At 55.6% G+C, this 19,843-nt stretch overlaps 6 protein-coding genes across 6 annotated transcripts; 5 read left to right on the top strand and 1 right to left on the bottom strand.

Moving 5' to 3' along the window:
• Nucleotides 1-209: 209 nt before the first annotated feature.
• ATEG_10026 (uncharacterized protein) lies at nucleotides 210-3,012 on the top strand (the record flags this gene model as incomplete). Its single annotated transcript, XM_001209328.1, has 2 exons — nucleotides 210-374; nucleotides 433-3,012. 2 exons carry the CDS (start codon nucleotides 210-212, stop codon nucleotides 3,010-3,012), a joined length of 2,745 nt encoding a protein of 914 aa, XP_001209328.1.
• Nucleotides 3,013-3,721: 709 nt separating this feature from the next.
• amdX (putative C2H2 transcription factor (AmdX)) lies at nucleotides 3,722-7,274 on the bottom strand (the record flags this gene model as incomplete). Its single annotated transcript, XM_001209327.1, has 2 exons — nucleotides 3,722-7,181; nucleotides 7,261-7,274. The coding sequence occupies 2 exons, from the start codon at nucleotides 7,272-7,274 to the stop codon at nucleotides 3,722-3,724; spliced, it is 3,474 nt and encodes a 1,157-aa protein (XP_001209327.1).
• A 3,073-nt stretch (nucleotides 7,275-10,347) lies between these two features.
• Nucleotides 10,348-10,671, top strand: ATEG_10024 (uncharacterized protein; the record flags this gene model as incomplete). Its single annotated transcript, XM_001209326.1, has 1 exon — nucleotides 10,348-10,671. One exon carries the CDS (start codon nucleotides 10,348-10,350, stop codon nucleotides 10,669-10,671), a length of 324 nt encoding a protein of 107 aa, XP_001209326.1.
• A 3,662-nt stretch (nucleotides 10,672-14,333) lies between these two features.
• ATEG_10023 (aminotransferase class IV) lies at nucleotides 14,334-15,311 on the top strand (the record flags this gene model as incomplete). Its single annotated transcript, XM_001209325.1, has 1 exon — nucleotides 14,334-15,311. The coding sequence occupies one exon, from the start codon at nucleotides 14,334-14,336 to the stop codon at nucleotides 15,309-15,311; it is 978 nt and encodes a 325-aa protein (XP_001209325.1).
• A 1,521-nt stretch (nucleotides 15,312-16,832) lies between these two features.
• On the top strand, nucleotides 16,833-17,559 carry ATEG_10022 (SDR family NAD(P)-dependent oxidoreductase; the record flags this gene model as incomplete). Its single annotated transcript, XM_001209324.1, has 2 exons — nucleotides 16,833-17,185; nucleotides 17,247-17,559. The coding sequence occupies 2 exons, from the start codon at nucleotides 16,833-16,835 to the stop codon at nucleotides 17,557-17,559; spliced, it is 666 nt and encodes a 221-aa protein (XP_001209324.1).
• Nucleotides 17,560-18,250: 691 nt separating this feature from the next.
• On the top strand, nucleotides 18,251-18,849 carry ATEG_10021 (uncharacterized protein; the record flags this gene model as incomplete). Its single annotated transcript, XM_001209323.1, has 4 exons — nucleotides 18,251-18,266; nucleotides 18,312-18,562; nucleotides 18,614-18,659; nucleotides 18,710-18,849. 4 exons carry the CDS (start codon nucleotides 18,251-18,253, stop codon nucleotides 18,847-18,849), a joined length of 453 nt encoding a protein of 150 aa, XP_001209323.1.
• Between the last annotated feature and the right edge of the window lie 994 nt (nucleotides 18,850-19,843).

The raw sequence follows: 19,843 nt of genomic DNA, 5'->3' as shown, positions 1-19,843 counted from the left end.
CACGCGAGGCGCGTGTCCCGCGCGGCCAATCGGGACGTCATTTGCCCAGTTGGGAAGTTTGTCTTGTTTGCTGCCATTATGCCTCTTTGGTGTTAGCTCCGGAGATCGGACCAACGTCCACCCGGAAATTTTTCTGAGTCCGAATCAAGCATCGTTCAAGATGCGTTGAACGTCGTCGTTGTCGTCGTCGCCATTCCGTCGCTGTCACCATGGATCTTCAGCCGCCGTCGGTCCTGGCTCAACTGCCTCGGCCGCTACATGCGTCTACCGGCAAGACTCGCATCGGTGAAGTCTTTCGTCTCGCCGATTCCAAGAAGCGCAAGCGATACGAAGTTGCCGTTGCAGTCGACGGAGAAGCCGTGAATATATACAACGTAGGGACCGGCATCACATTCCTGATTCCTCAAGTGAATGCTAAAATGAGTGCACTAGATCCAAACCCCCAAGTTGGTCACGTCCTATGCCGTTCCGCCGAAATCCTCCTTCACCTGCCAGCCCTGCTCGGTGCGCAGAAAGCTCTCGAACAAGTCAACCGTGAAAAGGCAGACTTATGTCGCCATCAATCCCCAGCGGGAGATCAAGTCCTTCGTTGAGGAACACGGTGGAAGTGGCTCGAGCGCTCCCGTCATTACGTCCTCCTCTTTCTCCGCGAAAGACTCGGACAGCCCAGCGATCTTCGTCGGCATCCTTCCCACTGTCGTCGATGAAGAGGAAGAGAAGGACCCGTTCGACATTCTGACGGTGCACAAAGACGGACGTGTGCGTCGTCTGAGTGCTGGTCTGGATGCTCAGCGCTGGAGTCTGCACCACAGCGAACTTGCAAAGCTTTCCTCCACCCAGGAAATCCGCTCGTGCTTCCTTGTTGAATTCGAGGAGGCTCGGAAGACGTTGTTCAAGAAAAGACAGGACCTCGCGGCCCTAGCACAAGCCGACATCACAGACTCAGGGGTGGATCACACATCTGTACTCCTACTTGTCTCACAACCGCACAACTCGGAGCGCTTTGGTCTGAACGAGGTCAAAGTGCACATGTTCTCCGTGCCTGGTACTGTCCCTGCGGGCGGATTGACTCTGGACGAAAGTCAGAAAATGAGACATCTGCTTACTGTCAACCTCCCCAACATTGAAGGACACGATCAGTTTGAGCGCGATCGCTTGCAGTGGGACTTCCACTCTGGGTCGGCCGGACTGAACCTGTCGTTCGAGCGGGGATTCATCAACGTCGATCTCTCTCAATACACACCCACGGTCACCTCGCGGTTCATCCTTGACAACGAAGAATTCTCCTCCGTCCTGCGCGTCTCTCCACAGTCCGTCGTTGGTGCGGGCAAGTCCACTATCGCGGTGTTCGACACCCAGTACAACTCCGTCCAGCGCAGCATCCCTATCAGCAACATCCCCGCCAGCACCGACACCCGTACGGCGCCTACCACTTTCATCGGGTACTTCGCGAAGCTTGGCCTCGCTGTCGCTATCCGCGGCAACACGCTGATTGCGTTTGATCTGAGCTCCTCGCGCACCCCGCTGGGCTCCTCGCTCAAGCGATCCCGCGACGGCCTCCTCATCGACGCCATTGGTCGCGGCATCGGCGCATCGGCGCAGTGGGATCCGTCATCGAAGAAGCCGCGCATGGAATCTCTTGGCCTCACCCCGGAGCAATCGAGCCAGTGGAACGACTTTTCTCGCACCCTTCAGGAGGCCTCGCAGGCGAAGGACACCGCGGCCTTCGACCGCGCCGTGCAGAAATACTTCAGCGCCGGTTCGTCGAACGGCCTGGCCCCGCGCTCCCACTACGTCAACCCCGAACTCACACTGTTCCTCCTCTCCTTCATCTTCACCCTGCACGACTCCCCGCCCGCCGACCACCCCTTCGCCAGCCTCGCTCGCACTCCCACCGCCCATCTGTCCGTCGGCTTTTGGCCCGAAGCCACTTGCCAGTGGCTCATTGACCGGGGCCACCTCTCGCGCGACAATGTCGAGACCGCCGTGCGGCGCGCAATCAAACCGCGCATCCTCCCGGGTCTGCCGCCCGACGCCTTGGTGCAGGCCCTGATCGACTCAGACCCGACCTACCTGCGTCTCGTCGCCGTCCTGCAGGGCCCCGTTCTCCTGTCCCCCGACGATCTCGCCTCCGCACTGAAGACCCTCCTCAACGCCGCGCGCACCCAGTCCGTCCTGTACGACTCCGACCTCTCCGACGCCGCCTCCAACTCCTCCTTCTCCTCGCCCGCCACCCTGCAAACTATCTTCCTCGGCCTCAACACCTCCCTGCAGAAGCTGCACGCCTACCCGGCCGCCGTCCGCACCGCCAGCCTACGCGCCGCCCTGCACCGCCTCGACATCGTCGGCCTCATTCATCACCTGCGCCTCTCCCTCGCCACCGGCGGCTACACCTCACGCTTCACCGAGACCCCACCCACCGCGCCGACCCCGTTTCAGACCAACCCGTCGCTGTCGCTGGACGTCATCGCCGACTGCCTCAACGCCGCCGTTGACGCCGTCGGCCCCTCCGGCTGGATCGCCGCCGCCGCCCCGACCGCCGTCGAGGACGGCCTGAGCGTGCCCAGCGCCGAGCGCGAGCTGATCACCGACCTGCAGGCCGAGATCTCCGCCGCGCTAGCCGGCGTCGAGGAGGCGGCGTATCTGCGCGGCGTGCTCCGCGAGTATCTCCGCTACACGGAGAGCGTGCAGCAATCGATGGCGCGCAGCAAGTCGGTTGCCGCGCGAGCAGAGAAGGTGGATGACGGCGCGGGCTCCACCCCCCTCGTGCGCCACGAGAAGCTGAACGGTGCGGATCTGTTGGTGTTTGGCGCGGTGGACGCCGCGGACGGCGACGAGGCCGATGCCACCGGCAGGATGTTGCCGCTGTCGCTCAAGGCGCCGGCCACCGACGTCAGCAAGACCAAGGTGAAGAAGTCGACCGGCGAGGTCAAGACGCGGAGTAGTCGAGAGATTGGTTATCTGCGGCGCAAGGCCGCTGGGAAGTACTCGTTCGAGAGACTGATTGTGTAAATATCTGTTGCGTAATAGACTCTAGTATACTAAAAGTAACGTGGATGTTGGTCTACATCACTCTTGGAAACAGCCACGCGTGGATTGAACGGATCATATGTACAATTTGTATCACTATATACGAGGAGACCAAACACCCAATCTAGCCAAGGCCCGATGGCACTCCTGACTAAACTTCTGTATGGCCATGGCAACATCGCATTGGACCGTTGTATGCGGGCGAGAAAACAACAACAGGTCTGGGTATCGTGGATAGAGATTTGGCCCACCAGATCATTCATTGGGCGCGCAGGGAACGTCCGGCCCATCCTTCGTACCAACGCAAATCGAAAAGGCGTAGAAAGAACCACACAACAGAGGGAGACAAGAAAACACACGTCGTTTGACATCGCAGAGAGATAATGATAACAGGGTCGTACCACATACAAGGGATACCGACAGGTCGTAACAGACAGAAAACCACCGGATCTCAGCCACAAATACTTCGTCAACAGCATAGATCGGATGCTCGTAATCGGGAATGAGACAGAATAATAATAACAAGGACGCCAGCTGATTCGGCCACCGGGGGAAGATATCAAAATGCGCCGTGAGAACTTCGCCACCCCGGGTTGAGACCGATTTGAACTCCAGATAATACTAAAAGATTACCGCGATGGGCCGCGAATAGTGCCAGGTTGAAAAGGTTGTACCGCCGGATTGGACAGGATTAATTGGATTCCGCGATGGAAGCTTCAGCGCGCTCCTTCAGTCGCATTGCCTGCGCTTCTAGCGAGCGCGCCATCAGTTTCGTCACGGGCCATACTGCAGCACGGTCCAGCAAGCTCGCTGTGGCGACCAGGATCTTGCAGCCATAGCCGCCTTCGACGACGCTGGGCAGTCGTTGTAAAACACTCAACGCCGCGGCGGAGGCGCCGCTTTGGACCTCCTTCTGCATCTTGCCTTCGATGGTCGTGAGGATCTCCTTGACCTTGTCCAGGAGTTTGCAGTCCTTCTCGTCTAGAAGCATGGAATTCGAGGCCTGCTCCAGGTCAATGTCGTCACGGCCCAGAAGCCCCAGATAGGGTCCGACGCGTTCCTGCACCGTCATAACCCACTCGGCCAAGACCTGCGCGCAGTCGAACGCGCACATCGCGCTCTGGATGGGCAAGTCGCGGCAGGTGAACTCGGCGAAGGTGTTGCCCAGCTGATTGGACATGGAGATGGAGTCAGCTGCATAGAAGGCGGCCTTCCGCAGATGCCGCTCCCTTTTAGACTGGCCTGAACGCTGGGCGGGGAGCAAGGTTTGCATAGGGTTCTCCTGGGTCGGCGTTTTCGAAATCGCAAGCTCGCTTACACCAAGGTCTGCCACCGAATCCCGGCGAAGGTGGGTTGCCTGGTTGCCTTCCCCGATGATCGAAGGGTCGAGCACATCTGCGGGAACATCATCCGTCGGATGGACGATATCCGTCCCGCGGGCGAGCTCATCCGACATGGCATTCCAATCGCGCTGCCAGAAGGCCTCCTTGCATCGACCGAGATTGACAAACAGCCGAACGTAGGCCAGATCAAGCAGGGGAATGCTGTCCGCCGACAGGGGACCCGCTCCGTAAGGATTGGGACGCTCCAAGCTATGCACTGGATTGCTCGCCCAGGCCGTCTGCCACGCGCGCAAGGCAGGCTCAATATGAGCTTGCATCGCATCGGTCTCTCGGGACGTCCACTGGCGACCCATATGCCGCTGACGGGTCTCCCAGATGTAGTTGTGAAGGGCGTAGATGAGGACCAAGCATCCAAAGGTACTCGGCTGGAGATCCCCGCCGGAGGCATTCCCTGACATGGACTCTTGTTCTCGTTGACTGGCAGTCAAGAGCGTTGTGAGCGCCGACGAAAAGGACGAGCCGTTCCTCGAGGCCTCCGTTCCGCCCAGTTTCTTCCACGCCTGCGGGGACTCGGCCGCCCAGAGATCCTCTTGACATGGGAGGTCCAGGCGGATCTCGGAATTCGTGAGCGCCGGAGCGTGGTTGTAAGCGGAGACCAGGAAACAGGACAGACAGAAGATCGCGTAGAGGGTTCGTTTCCGCTCCTCCACGATCTTCCAATCTAGCCAGTCGCGGCGTTCTTTTTGCTGACCCGGATTCGAGTTCCATCCTTCGAGGTCGGCGCCCGTACTCAGTCCGGTGTTCAGGTAGTCCTGCGGGAGATCCTTGGCGTCCAAGTGGTGGTTCAACCCGGCGGCTCGGGCCAGGCTGACCAAGGCGGCGCAGTGCGTGCTGGCGATATCCGCCGAGGTCTTGTCGCCGCAGGTGTGCCCGTAGATGACATTCAGTAGCATAGCTTGGACCAGCCACAGGGGCGTGTTGTGGACGGAGTTATCGCGGGTCGGATTGGAGCGGCTGATCGCCGAGGACATGTCGGCCTTGCGACGTTCCTCGAGATATAGCTGGATCATCTTTTTGGCCGCCTCGAAGAGGTCCTTGGACGAAGCGGTATCCAATTCGTAGAGGGCTCCGATGGCAGCCATGGAGAGGATGAGGCAGCCGCCCCCACCGGCGACGCCGGTGGAGCTGAGGTTCAGATGGCCACTGGGGGTCCGGAGGTTGTTGGTATATTCGGGCGCCTGGAAGTCCAAGGTGGGGATGTGCAGGAACGGCATGTGGGGGTGAAAGTAGGTGATGTAGGCGGAGATGTAGCGTTGCATGTCTGGAGTGCTGGGGAGTTGACCGGAGGATCCACTGAAGCTGGCGCGCGAAAAGAGATCGCGACACTGGATCATACTGCTGGCGGGTTGGGAGTACTTGCGGTGGTTGAAGCCGGTGGGTTGGGCCATGCTGGCTAGTAGAGCCTGTCGGGTGGAGTCTGTAAAGGTATCCGTGGAGGTTGGGGCATGGAGAGTTCGAAGGGCACTATTCGCGAAAGGCAGGTTGAGAGGATTAGGAGATTCTCCGCTGGTTGCCATAGAGGATGAAAACATACTCTGCGAATGTCCTCCCAACAGGGGCTGGCCCACCGAGGTCATGGATGGAGGGGTGGCATAGGTTTCAGCAAACGGATTCTGCGCCATTAACGACTTGGGCGAGACGGTCTCTGGGGGAATGCCTAAATCGTTAAACGCGGGAGAGGTGTAGTCAACAGCAAATTGGTTGGAATGGGCCCCCGAATGCGCCGGAAAGGGATTGTGCCAGCTGGCGGAAGACATGGAGTAGCGGTGGGAGCCATCCATCATGGCCTCGCTGATGCCGCTCTGGCTGCCGGTACTCATGGCCGAGGGGGACGATTCGTCGATGGCGGATTCGTTGTTTCCCTTGCCCATGTGCATGGACTGGTCGAACCCGCCATTCATCCAATCGAAGCTGAACTCATCCTCCATCATGGGGTCGGTGGTCGGGGGCATGCCCTGGGCGGCCCCGTGGACGTAGGGGGACGAGGGCGAGTCGTGCCCAAAGCCCTGTGGGGAGCCACCAAAATGCAGCTGGGCCGGGTTGATGGTGCTTCCGTGGCCCATGAGCATCTCGCCCATGCCCGTGTCGAAACTCCCATACACGGGCGCTGTGCGCAGGCCACCCGTGAGATCCATGGGCAATCCGTGGGTTTCCAGCTTGGAGAGACCGTTGACAGGCGGGTGACCAACCCCGTAGCCGCGATAGTCCAAATTCGAGCCGACGGGGGCGGAGCCCAGACTGGGATGGTAGGCATGGCCCGGGTGATGGGCGGCCTGTGGCGGATTCGTAGCATTGGGGAGTCCCAGGGCGGCGCCATCGATGTGACTGATGGTATTGGCGCGGGGCCGCATGGTGGCGGAGTTGTTGACGATGGAGTTCTTGCGCACGCGGTTGGCGCCAGCGCCCGCGGCCCCCGTGCTCTCTCTCCGGCCATTGCGAGGGCGCGAGGATGGAGTGGTGGTCATGTGGAGTTTCTGTTGGTGTCGCAAGAGCAGGTCCCGACGAGCGAAACAGCGGGCACAGTCAGGACACTCGAACGGCTTCTCTTTGGTGTGGGAGCGCTCATGACGTTTGAGATGTTCCAGCCGAGCGAACGAGCGACCGCAGGTGGTGCAGCCATGGGGCCTCGGCTTGTCGGTCTTGGGCGGCGGGATATTGGGTTGACCATTGGACTCGACCTTTTTCGATTCTTTGGTTGGAACTGGGGGAGGGAAAAGAAGACAGGGTGTCAGGCCATGACCGGTAAGACTGAGGTCAGTGGGACTCACCAGAGAGATCGCCAGGCACTTCACTAATGCTGGCGAGGTCTTTGGGGCTATTGCCCAACTCTTGGCCCACCATGGTGTCTAATAGCATACTCTGACCCTGAATAGGGAGATAATTGGGACAAGTTGTTGGGAGTCACCGGGATGGTAGTAGGAGAGAGAGAGAGTAGTGATGGTAATGGTGGGGGAATAAGCGGCGGACGGGAGTCGACAGGCGAACGATCTCAGGAGAACGTCACTGCGGCGCAAGTTCCCGAGGGTCGGACAGCGGGAGTTAAGTCTACTCAGGAGAGCGGGTCGACATTGACTGGACTGGGGGAATTAGAAGTGTTGCAAAGAGAGGGAGAGCGAGAGAGAGCAAGAGAGAGAAAGGAAGATGGATGGCACAGGAGTAGTGGTGGGACTGAGCGGGACCTGGGGAAAGCTTCGAGGGGCTTACCGGGAGGTTCAATGGGGAAGTCACCACACCGCAATGGACCAGGAAATTCAGGTAGCGAGAAAGAAAATGTGTCTAAACTGGAATGACCAAGAGGGAGGTCCAGGTATTGAGTGAAGAAGAGTTGTGAAAGACCAGATTGTGGGAGTCGGAGTGGGAGTGGTGTAGTGATATGGTGGTGGGCTGTGGCAAAGTGGTTCCTGGGGAAGTTGGATCGCGTCAATCACCAGGGGCGGAAAGGTTTCGCCGATGAACCACGGATCGACTCACTTCGATGTTTCTGGTCTGGAGTTAGGAGGAACGGGGAGAGGTGTAGAAGACAGTGTCTCAGGGAGAGACTGTGTATGAGGGTGTGTGTCGGAGGAAGAATGAAAGAGATAGAGGCAGAGGGCCGCCGGAGATAACCGATGGAGTCCAGGTAGATAGAGAGAAGTGGACCCGATGGAATCCAGGATAAGAGGCGGAAAGGAGGAGAGAGAATGGGGGAGTAGAGAGGACAAGAGAAGGGAGGTGGACGTAGGAGTGGAAGAAGAGAAGAGGAAGAGTAGAAGAGTAGAAGGAGAAGATGAGAGGAAGAGACGAGGCAGAGGCAGAGGCAGAGGATGTCTGGAAGTACCTGTTGTTAGGTGAGAGTACCTGTGCTGGAGGTACCGACCAGCCCATCCGCGGTGCGACGGTGACTCGCCGCAAAGTATCTCGGTCGCACAGAAGGCCGATTAGCTTTAACCCTTGGATTCCACCACCCATTCTGACACTGACAATACTGACTACAATCCCTCTTTCTCTCTCTCTTGTTCCTTTTATTGCTTTTTCACTTCCTCTCTTTTCTTCTTGTACCTCTCTGTTCTTCAGTGTTTCTGTATCGATGTTGTACTGTGACGGTACGATGCCGTGCGCCCGCCAATCAATCCCCAGACCCGCATGGGGCGGGCGGTCGTGCAGTGGCCGGAGATTGGCCCAGCCGGGGCCAACCGCGGCCCTGACAGGCCCCGTGGGACCCACCAAGTCACGGGGTCCACCTGGTATGGTCATTACCGTATTGACTGCCTTAAAGGCCTTTAATTACGGCCTTCCTACTGGGAACGCCGTACTCCTTCCAGGTACCTACCTGAGTACACTCCTACAAACACAATCGATTAATCTTGTTCTGCATCCTACACTTGGACATCTCTCTTACATATACATCTATCGAATCTCACTATCCCAGTGACAATCATCTGACCGAGCATTCCAATACGAAACGGCCAATCTTATTCGCGGCGCACTAGCCCCCGATAGGCAGGTCTGACACCGTCCGTGATAGCAGACCTGACTAACGAGCACTAGGCTAGGTACGCAGCCTGGTATCTCGTCCTTACCCACTCTCACCGTCGGTTTCTATTATTATGTGGATGATGATTGATCCTGCCCGTGTGAATGTCTCTGCGTGGGTTGGCCTCGGTGGACGTCTCACCAGAGTCGACTCTTTACAAGTACGGCCGATACAGACTTCACTGGGGACAAGACAGACTCCGGGGCCACGCAAGTACAATCAATCACACATCACACCTTTCCATCCTACGAATCATCAATCATCTGTCACAGCGGAAGCACCGGTCCAATGACTCGATCTCAGGCATGCAGTCCCCAACCAAATCCACCAGTCCGGCGTCGGACAGTCTCCGATGCTGACAACAAAGAACGGTGCACACACGATATCATATCGCCTACCGCGATAAGAACCTACGACAGCTGAAACACAGTAGTATCGAGTCCAAGCCTGGATTCCAACCCGCTCTAGGCTACCTATCTCGTGTCTGCGTCTCAACGGACCCCAGTAGTAGTAGTGGCTGTGGAGGCAAGCACCGTGTACATCAGTGGGCCCCCGTCCGAGGCAGTCATTTCGATTTTCTTTTTCCTCTTCTGGTCTGGAGGCCGGTGGATATGGAGCCCTCCTTCTTGGACTCGGTGGTGGCTGCCTCAGAAGAAACCCCGGATCCAGGGCCATCCGTGGTCGGCAAATGCGGCGCGGATGGTGCCGATGGGGCGTCTCTGCGTCCATCGAACCCACTGCGGTATTTCCAGGGCCATTCTTCTTCATTTCCTAGATGATTAACCTCTGGATTCCTCCAATAACCATCGAGATATTGTTGAGTGAGAAATGAATTCAGTGCGGTAATCATCCATCCGCCTGGCTCCGATGCTAGACCTGGAGCTGTTGGTTATAGAGACGATGGATATCCCATGCATTTGTCATACTGTATGCGCAGTATGTGCGATCAATGACTTTGAATCCTCTGCTTCAATCTGGAGAGGTTGTCGATTTTTCGTCTTTTTCTCCGGGGGGGTGACGGCGGATGGCGCCGCAGTATGGACATCCCCAGAAGAGGCAATGCGGAATAGATCGCAATTATGCACCACCACTTCTCATAATCCGACACCAACCATCATAGCCATCAACATCCGGCCAACCTAAGATGCGCCATTTTGTGGGGGACGGTTCATGTGGGGGATCCTTCTCTCATTTGCCAATTCCCATCCGTTCGATCCGTTCGACTACTGTCGTTCATCACCAGCGCATCCAACAAGGATTCCGTCTCCAGCACGACCATCATGACTCCGGCTGGCTCTAGCTTCCCCCAACAACGTCCGTTCCAGGTCGATCGAGGCCCAAACGATGCCACGCCGAATCCGGTGGCCTCCCCAGAAACGCTACTGAAGACTTGGCGTCACCATGGGTCGTGCTCGCTCGGAACCATCTCCTGGTAGGCCGGTCCCATTGGATGTCACGGCCGATCGTCTGAACTTCCCCAACCATGCGTCCCCTGGCATTCCTGGGGCTTCCGGTCGGTCCCCCCTGGGGTGGGAACGGTTTCTAGAAGGGAATCATCCACCTCCCCCAGCCTCGCCAGCTCAGGTGGCCACTACCCACGCCCCTGGAGCCATGGTCCTCCCGTTTGACTTTCGGCGTCCGTCTGGTGGGATGGGCCCTGGACTGCTTGTGATTGGTTTCCCATCGACAAGCGTCTCGGATCCCTCGTGTCGTCGGTGGATTTGACTTCGCGAGCTCTCCTTTTTTTGCGATCAGTCTGGTGGCCGGGTCCACCAGCGATGACACAGCGGAACTATCCACTGCGCGCTGACTGGCTTGAAAGGAAGGTCAAGCGCCTAGCAAGTTTTCTCAATCGGCTGATGCCGCCGCGGGAAAAGATGGGCTCCATTGTCCTTAGAAGGCAGCCCTTGCGGCAGCGGATGTCAGACAGGGAGGGTGTGGGACGGTACACAACCACTCCATCCTGATTGGGAGGAGAATGGGCTAGGGAGCAATGACTCCCACAAGGGCTTCGGAAGACTAAAAGCCCCCAGTCAATAATAGACGACACTATGCACTGCCTTTAATACCTGTCGACCACATGATTGGCAGGGCATAAAGGTTTCCACGATCTCTCACTGGCCCGACAAGCCTTAAGGAAGCAACATCCCCCAAGCAGGAGACCGCGGGAGGACCGTGAGACTGGCTAGGATCTGCTGCACCACGGCATGTTGGAGGGCAAAATTAATTGCATGCGTTGGCGCTGCATCCCACGTTATGACGTTGAGGTTCGGCACCAGAGCGACAATTCGATCTGTACGGATTTTCTACACCATCGCGTTCCTGTGGCCATCTGCATCGATCGTCGGTGAGGCGAATATGCCTGCGAGAAGGTGCAGTCCCTAAGAGTAACAATAGGAACGTCCTTACACGCACGCACTGGATCTTTTGCGCTCGCACGGCCCCCGTCGACACCTCAGGCCACCGGCAGGGACAACTGCCTCCTTGAGCAACTCCGTATATTACTAGTGGCGTCCGACAGTCATGTGGTATGAGGATCTTACAAATGAGCGTTATCTGATGCAGCCCGTCGCCAGTCCCAGCAGGCAACCCGGGACGATCTCCCTGGCGTCTACTCGGCGCTTCACCTTGCCCCGTTATTGGCCCCGAGGCCCTGGAGAGAGGGTGTGAATGAGTCGGACCATCCGCTCATCGAGGCCAGAGGACAACGTTGTGCTCCTAATTAAGCTCCACCAAACGTACCTGGACCATGTCACCGAGGAGTCCGTCTACGGATCTCGTGCATGCTGCTCCCCATCTTGAAACGGAAGCCGGTGGCATCCGCGGCCACTGTGCACAGATCTCGCAAGCTTGTCTATGGGACGTGGGACGTCTACACGGACCAACAAAACCACATGAGATTCATGAGATGTGCATCGCGCTCGATCGTTCTCCCGCTGGACATGCAATGGTACTGTCGATCCCGCGTGCGAAACAGCTATCGGGGTGGAATTCTCCGATACCATGCATAAGTCTTGCGATCGGGCGCGCCTTCAGGGTTGATGGATGGCCTTTGCGCCGGCTATATGCAAGATGGCATCACTGGAAGTGTCCTCAGGATGCGATGCGAGTACGGAGTACGATGGATATCTGACCCTTGTAAATTACTCCCGACGGTTGATCTAGTACCTCGAGGGCTGTAAACCCCGTTATGCATGTGGATATATATCCGAGCACACAGATTCTCCGACGCGCCACTTCACACTCTCTGTCACGCCGTCAAAAGACAAGCCACTGCTGACGGTGAGCGCGGATTTAATTCCTCGAAGCACGCCATCCGGGCCGGACCAGGGGCCTGATAGGTGCGTGGTCATGGTCACAGCTGGCTGTCATACAGGATGCATGCAGTGTCGGCTAGTGCGATCCACCGAGGCCACTTCTGTCTTAACTCCGGCTAAACATCGCGCAATTAATCCACCGCCGATTCCGAGGGACGTCTAATCTATCTCAATACCAGCAGCGCGCAGCGCAGGGTGGTTTCAGGTTGACCTGGCCAGATGACTCTCATTGCTGCCGCCGAGGGAGTCCGTGGCGGAATTCCATCGTCCACGCTGCATTCTTCATCTGCACCTCGAACACACAGACACCACGGCCCCGGTCTAGCGTCGCTTCCAAACCAATGCAATGCAAGTGCTGGTGGAGATCCAGCGTCTAGTTACTGGACAATTGCCCACTGCATGATTTGTAACACCAGGTCGGGCCATCCTGGACTGGGCCTGGCCGGAGAGCTCAGACCAGCAGCAGGACACGCCGAATCCTCCCCCCCACCCGGCCGACTACCACCCTATGTCGTAGCGCGTCAGTCCGTAGCATGATTGCTCCCAGCTAGTGTCCTTCGTGTCTTGCCGCGGCTCCATCAAGTGACGATTTAGTTGTTCCTGGAGCCGCCGCTACAGAGTAGCCCGCTTTAGCTTCCCCTTAACTTCCCCCCTGCCAGACGCCGGTTACATCGACCCGCGAATCGCAATAACTTCTCGTTGAAGGGTTTGTTCGGTTCTGGTGGTAATGATCTGGTGGTCTCCGTTTGATACAAAGAACGCACCGACGGTGGAGCTCTCCGTCCACTCACTCGCTGCGGCTGAGCCTGGACGATCCTGTGCGCTAGGCCAGCCGGCCAAGCCAGGACCTCAGTCCTCCGGGCGATATCATTGGGGGTTGTGGGACTCTGGGGAAAGAGTGAGTGGCGATCGGGGCCTGTTTGGAATAGTTATGCTGACGGCTACGGATTGTCGTTGGAGTAGGGTAACCTCAATCCATCTTGCGATGGCGGTGGAGCTCTGTTGTCTCTGCTGTGATTGCCTCCGATGCTGGCAGGCAGAAGCACTCACGGAATGTCCAGACATACTCCGTACAGGGCTGCCCTGCCTCGGCACACCCAGGCTATGCCTATCCAGCTCTTGCAGAAGTACGTACAGCGCTCCCTGCCAAACGACTGGCCACGAGCGCTCCACACGCACAAGCCGACCTCTGGTCCCTGCAGCCACCGTTTGTCGACGGGGATTGTTGCTTTGGCGCAGCTTGCGCGCTTGCCATTGGTAAATTCGGTCAGCGACGGAGGCCGGCCGAAGATCACCAGGACAAACACTCTCGGTCGGAGTTTGTTTGTGCTTGTAGTTACGGATGAATTGAGCAGGCAGCAGAATACGGAGGTGTTTTGCTAGCTTGGACGCAGTGGTGTAGATGGTATGCATGAGCTTGGTACCATCGCAGACAGACACATGCAATGGAATTCCGGAAGAAGCACGAAACCAGTAAGAATCGAAACCCGTCCAGTTTCAATGTTCTCGAACAAGCTGACGTTTCTTGACTGGATAGGAGAAGCCAAAAATTGGATTGAAACTAGAGAATGTCGTTGTGGTCATGAACGGTACACTATAACTCTTGTTCTGTTCAGCCCCTGGTTCCTACTGTAGCCTTGACACGCTCTGTTAAGATCATAGGAGTTTGCATGTACCTAGTCCTGGTCTGGGATGATGATGCGACTGTACCAACTCCAGGGAGCAATCTCATACCATGGTCACAAAGTATGAGTCTGGATATCCACAGCACTATCCCTCCGAATCTATATCCGCTAGCTACTTCCATTCCCCCAGAGACAATGGTCAGATGTAGGATGTTGTTCGATAGATGCGATGACCTGCCATATTGGGAATTACTTATTTGGGAACATTGTCAACCTCAGAAGGCGAGAAAAACCAGACATCTACCACCGACTATCCTCTCGCAAACTCTTATATACAGACAACCGCCATGGTTCGGCTGCACATGACAGTCATCAGATTTGATCCGTCTTACCTGTTCACTGACTTCAACCCCTCTTCCACCCCGCAACAACCACCACTTTCAATATGGCCTCCATGGACAAAGTCTTTGCCGGCTACGCCGCCCGCCAAGCGATCCTCGAATCAACCGAGACCACCAACCCCTTTGCGAAGGGTATCGCCTGGGTAGAAGGCGAGCTGGTGCCCCTGGCAGAGGCACGCATTCCACTGCTCGACCAGGGCTTCATGCACAGCGATCTCACCTACGACGTGCCCTCCGTCTGGGACGGCCGCTTCTTCCGGCTAGACGACCACATCACGCGGCTCGAAGCCAGCTGCACCAAGCTCCGGCTGCGACTGCCACTCCCGCGCGACCAGGTCAAGCAGATTCTCGTCGAGATGGTGGCCAAGAGCGGCATCCGCGACGCCTTTGTCGAGCTGATCGTGACGCGCGGGCTGAAGGGCGTGCGGGGGACACGCCCCGAGGACATCGTCAACAATCTGTACATGTTTGTGCAGCCGTACGTGTGGGTGATGGAGCCGGATATGCAGCGTGTCGGCGGCAGCGCGGTCGTCGCCCGCACCGTGCGCCGGGTGCCCCCGGGTGCCATCGACCCAACCGTCAAGAACCTGCAATGGGGCGATCTCGTGCGCGGCATGTTCGAGGCTGCGGATCGCGGTGCAACTTATCCGTTCTTGACGGACGGAGATGCCCATCTCACCGAAGGCTCTGGGTTCAATATTGTGCTCGTCAAGGACGGCGTGCTGTACACACCAGACCGTGGTGTGCTGCAGGGCGTGACACGAAAGAGTGTTATCAATGCGGCGGAAGCCTTCGGGATTGAAGTCCGCGTTGAGTTTGTGCCGGTTGAGCTGGCGTACCGTTGTGATGAGATCTTTATGTGTACCACCGCTGGCGGCATCATGCCTATCACTACGCTGGATGGGATGCCCGTGAATGGAGGACAGATCGGTCCTATTACGAAGAAGATTTGGGATGGATATTGGGCTATGCATTATGATGCGGCTTACAGCTTCGAGATTGATTATAACGAGAGGAACTGAGGGCTAGGGAGTACTGAAAACGAGGTTTGAGTTTGACATGGTCAATATATACATTCGGTAGGAAGCCAAGAATGATAAAGATTCCAAGTTCGATCTAATCGAGTGGCATTATCGAAAGATTACCTTGTCACCAACGCTATGTTCCTTGACATTTCCTGGCGGTATAGTGGTATCTCTGTTCCACAAGCATTCTATACCAATTATAGGTATAATAATGTCTTGTGCATGGGATCGACGTCCAATTCCTTCCTCCTTGGTCTAGAGGGCTTTTACCAGTTTGATCTCGGTCCTGTGCTTGGGTATATGGCCAATGCTTTTCCAGTCCTCTGGGTGGTTGTCAGTGGCGTCTTTCTTGCCTTCCTACCGAGCTTCTCACCAGAGTGGGAATCATGAACTAGTGAGTTTCTTGGTGCTGTTGATTTCGCGAGGATGTACGCTAACTGTCTCATGACAGTATCTCTGTGGCCATCGGGCCGTTTGGATTGTCCATGCTGTTCTGGATGGAGAGGAGGAAGAAATTCAAAGGAGCAGAGATTGATTGGGAAGCACTCAACGCAGGTAATGCACTGGGATAGTTCCGCCGGTTGATGATTACAACATCATGCCTGTGATATGACTGCTCCTTGACTATGCCCAAGCACGTGTTGATAGTGGCTTTATGACTGAAACTGCATCGGGGCCTTACAAGTCTCTTACAGGCTGGACTGATACGGGTTGACGGGATGGTGTTGTTGGAACTGACTGGCAGCACGACAACATGCAAGCAATGTTTGACTCATTCACAAACTTCTTGAGGATAGGTCTACGATGCACCGTCACCATCCCTCCAACCTCCTTGGAGAATCATGAGGGGGTGATACTAGATTGCCCAAAGGTGATGTCTGTCTCGGAGCGATTTCGGAAGAATGGCTCGAATGTCGCGGTGGATGTTGGTACAGTCCATTTCCTAATTGGGTAAATATCCCAACCGCCTAGAACAAGACAGCACGGAGGGACGGGCTGGTTCAAAAGCGCGTCCAGACACGTCTATCCTTTCCTAGGAGGTGAGAGGGGAAGGGCAGAACCGAGTTTGAAGGAGTAAACGGAGGATCCATCTCATGTGAAGTGCTGGAGGATATGGATGATTTCTGGAGATCGTTTGGTGAAGGGCATGCGAATCTGTGTTTAGAGTTAATGCTCTTATAGCAGCATATACTATGCTGGATTGAGCCTATGGTAATGATAGCCCGGGGAGAGGGAGGAGTAGTATGAGTTGTCTCGACTGCCTAATGGGGAGATGCCCCTGTCCTTATCACTGTTAAGCCAAGATTGCTAAACATACTCAGACAGTCAATCGAGAGATCAAATGAGGGGTAGAATGCCATCATCTCTTTCCATTCGAATAGGCTGCGCGGGGCTATAACATAGATGTCGTGATGGCAAGATAAATAGTAGCCAACGAACCTAAGAGGCGATCATAGCTTTCACACTGCCACAGTACCTCTGCATCATCGATCTCCTTATATATTAATAGCCTTCAAAATGAGTGACTTCTCTGGAGTTTCACTCAAGGGCAAAACTGCCATTGTCACCGGGGCTTCACGGTATACACCCATGATTACCCTCCCCTCCTGGGCAGGTGCTGAATATCTCTCCAGGGGCATCGGAGCCGGGATTGCCATACTACTGGCCAAGCGCGGTGCCAACGTCGTGGTGAACTACGTGTCTGAAGGAAGCGCAAAGCGCGCTCAGGCTGTGGCGGACGAAATCACCAAGATTGGAAGCAAGGCGATTGTGTGCCAATCTAATGTCAGCAACCTCGACGAAATCCCGCGGCTGGTCGAGGCTGCCTTGAAGATCAGCGAGACCGGCAAGATTGAAATCTTGATCCACAAGTGGGTGTTTATCCATATGATCTGGGGTGAAGTCACATCGCTAATCTGTTCTCTCTGGCAGTGCCGCACAAGGCCTGGAGGCAAACCTGATGGACACCACGCCCGAGATCTATGCGACGCACTTTGAATGCAACGTACGAGGCCCTATATTCCTTACGAAGGCGGTCGTCCCTCATATCGCCCGGGGCGGACGGATCGTCTTCATCTCGTCTGCTGGCGCCCGTCTGGGCGTGGCCGGCCAGACAGTCTATGCTGCCACCAAAGCCGCCAACGAAGCCCTCGTCCGTGTGTGGGCCAAAGAGCTCGGCCAGTCGCACGGGATTGCCGTCAACTGCGTCAATCCTGGCCCCGTTGCGACAGGTAGAGACCCCTAGAAGAGCGGGTACTAGATTGGTGTCGTTACAACAGCATGCTAACGGCAACGTTTCTGTGCAGACCAATGGTTCCAGAGTGACGAACAATTCCTCAAGGACATGCAGCCTTTGATTGAGTCGACTCCTGCCGCGCCCCGTGTCGGTGAAGTGGATGATATTGCTCCTTTGGTGGCGTTCCTGTGCACTGATGATGCCCGATGGACCACGGGCTCCTGCTTGTCTGCCAATGGTGGTCTTTACAATTAGATAGGATAAATGCTCTTGAGTACTTCATCATGGTGGATTGAATGAAGATCGGACTGTCGAGTGGTTCAATTGTACCATTCCGATGAATTATGCGCCCTCATTGCCGTCGCACCTGGGCTCGGTGAGTGATGCCTTGATACCTGGCTATGACTTCAATCGCGCAAAGGCCGCGGCACTGCTCGCCTACCGAAAGCGGAATACAGGCGTGGAGGCGCATGTACGCAGACTAGATTGCATAGCATTGAGTTGGATAGCCTGCTGGCGCAAGGGACGCACATTCCAATGATGTCATGCAGTAATCCAGTTTCCTTCCTGAAGCGGCGATCAAGAGGCAGAGCGATGACGCGGCCTATGCTGGGATCAATATAGAAACACCGATCGTCCTGGGACTTGTCTTTTCTTTCTCGCATCGAACCCACTACCATAACCTTCTAACGAAGCCATCATGGACGATAGGACAGGTACTGGCGAATGCTACTTCATGGTATTCCGCTAATCCTTGCTAGCCGTATTGTCAGGGCGACCTGTGATTATCAAAGCGCTGGAGATCAGCTCACCATCACTCCAGACGCCCATTAAGTTCGACACGACATCGACGGCCGTTGGGAATGTCATTAACAAAGGCCAAACCATCAAGGAAGGGGCCGAGTACACGCTGAGTATCACGTTCGAGGTGGACCAGCAAGTCAATGGCTTGACTTTTCGGCAAACCGTCAAGCACGCCGGATTGACCGTGTCGGACATTGAAAAGACTGTCGTAGGTTCTGTGGTCAGCCATAGGATAATGCGGATATATTAATCAAGACAGGGCGACTATCCACCACTCCCCAACGGCGCCGTGTATACCGTGGCTGGTAAGTGGTTTTGATATAAGAGGTGGAGCTCGTTTGCTAAAAGTGTATAGTCTACTCCGAGACTGCACCATCTGGGATATTGGCTCGATCTGGACATTATACAGCCCTGTGCAAGGTCACCGGCGAGAACTGTGGTGTGGTGGGAGACTTCCAGTGGACATATAAGATTGGCAAAGACTGGAGTGAGTAGTTAATGGGTGCAGGGCTGGCTTCTTTGACCGTGTCCGTCAATCAATCAAGATTCTATTAACCATTAACCTGCTAAGCCTATCTATTGAAGCGATTAGCCACCGTGTCTGTCATTGCAGCACGCGGCACGCAAATATGTATCTGACGGAGGATGCACACGAAGTGCTCCTGATATTCTTTTTGGCATTGAATACTAGGTCAACTCGATCCTCTACCGTTTGAAGCAAGGAGTCCTTTCCATTGATTTTGAGCCGGTAATAGCTTGTAGCATAGTTTCCCTTCATGCAAATGTATAGATGGAGATCGGGAACTGTTGTCTTTCACCGCCTCGACGGCCCGGTGTTATTCTACAGCTTTTTTTTTTTTTTTTTTTTTTTTTTTTTTTTTTTTTTTTTTTTGGTCAGTTGGACATTCACCATGAAAGATCACATATGCGAGCATCATGGGAGGTGGAGAGTCAAGCGGTCACCAAGGCGATTATAGCCATGACTCGGAGAGTGAGGACGATCTTACCTGGTCCCCTGGCGACGGAATCTGTCCTTCGACGGGGGAGTTCAATCATTGCTACCAGTCGAAGTTCCATTACTGGAGAGATGGTGCTTCGACACCTATCGATGTTCCTGAGCCTTTCCAGTACTATTTACAAGCATTCCTCGACATTCTCCAGGATGTCCCGCAGTTCTTCCGCAAGCCGCCAGAGGATGTCGACATAGCGGGCAGAAAAGGAACCCATCTGATACTACAATCCGCCTTGCAAGTCCAAACTACAGAAGATCCGGATTGCACAGAGCCTGAAAAGTGTATTAATTATTTCCAGTGTCTTGGTATCCCGAAGCCCGCGACATACAAAACAGAGTCTGAGACCCAGCTACTAGTTGCAATTCCAGGTTCCTCTGGACCTCTTCCCTCCGGAGTGTTCACAAGCATAGTTTTGGCCTGGTCATACATACTTTCCTGCCGCTGGGTGGAGATTCTAGAAGCAGCAGGGTCAGGAA

This window comes from Aspergillus terreus, genomic scaffold (assembly GCF_000149615.1).
Source record: "Aspergillus terreus NIH2624 scaffold_16 genomic scaffold, whole genome shotgun sequence".
Taxonomy (NCBI): Eukaryota; Fungi; Ascomycota; class Eurotiomycetes; order Eurotiales; family Aspergillaceae; genus Aspergillus; species Aspergillus terreus.
Note: the sequence above shows the minus strand (reverse complement) of the source record. Positions and strands in the feature narration are given on the sequence as shown.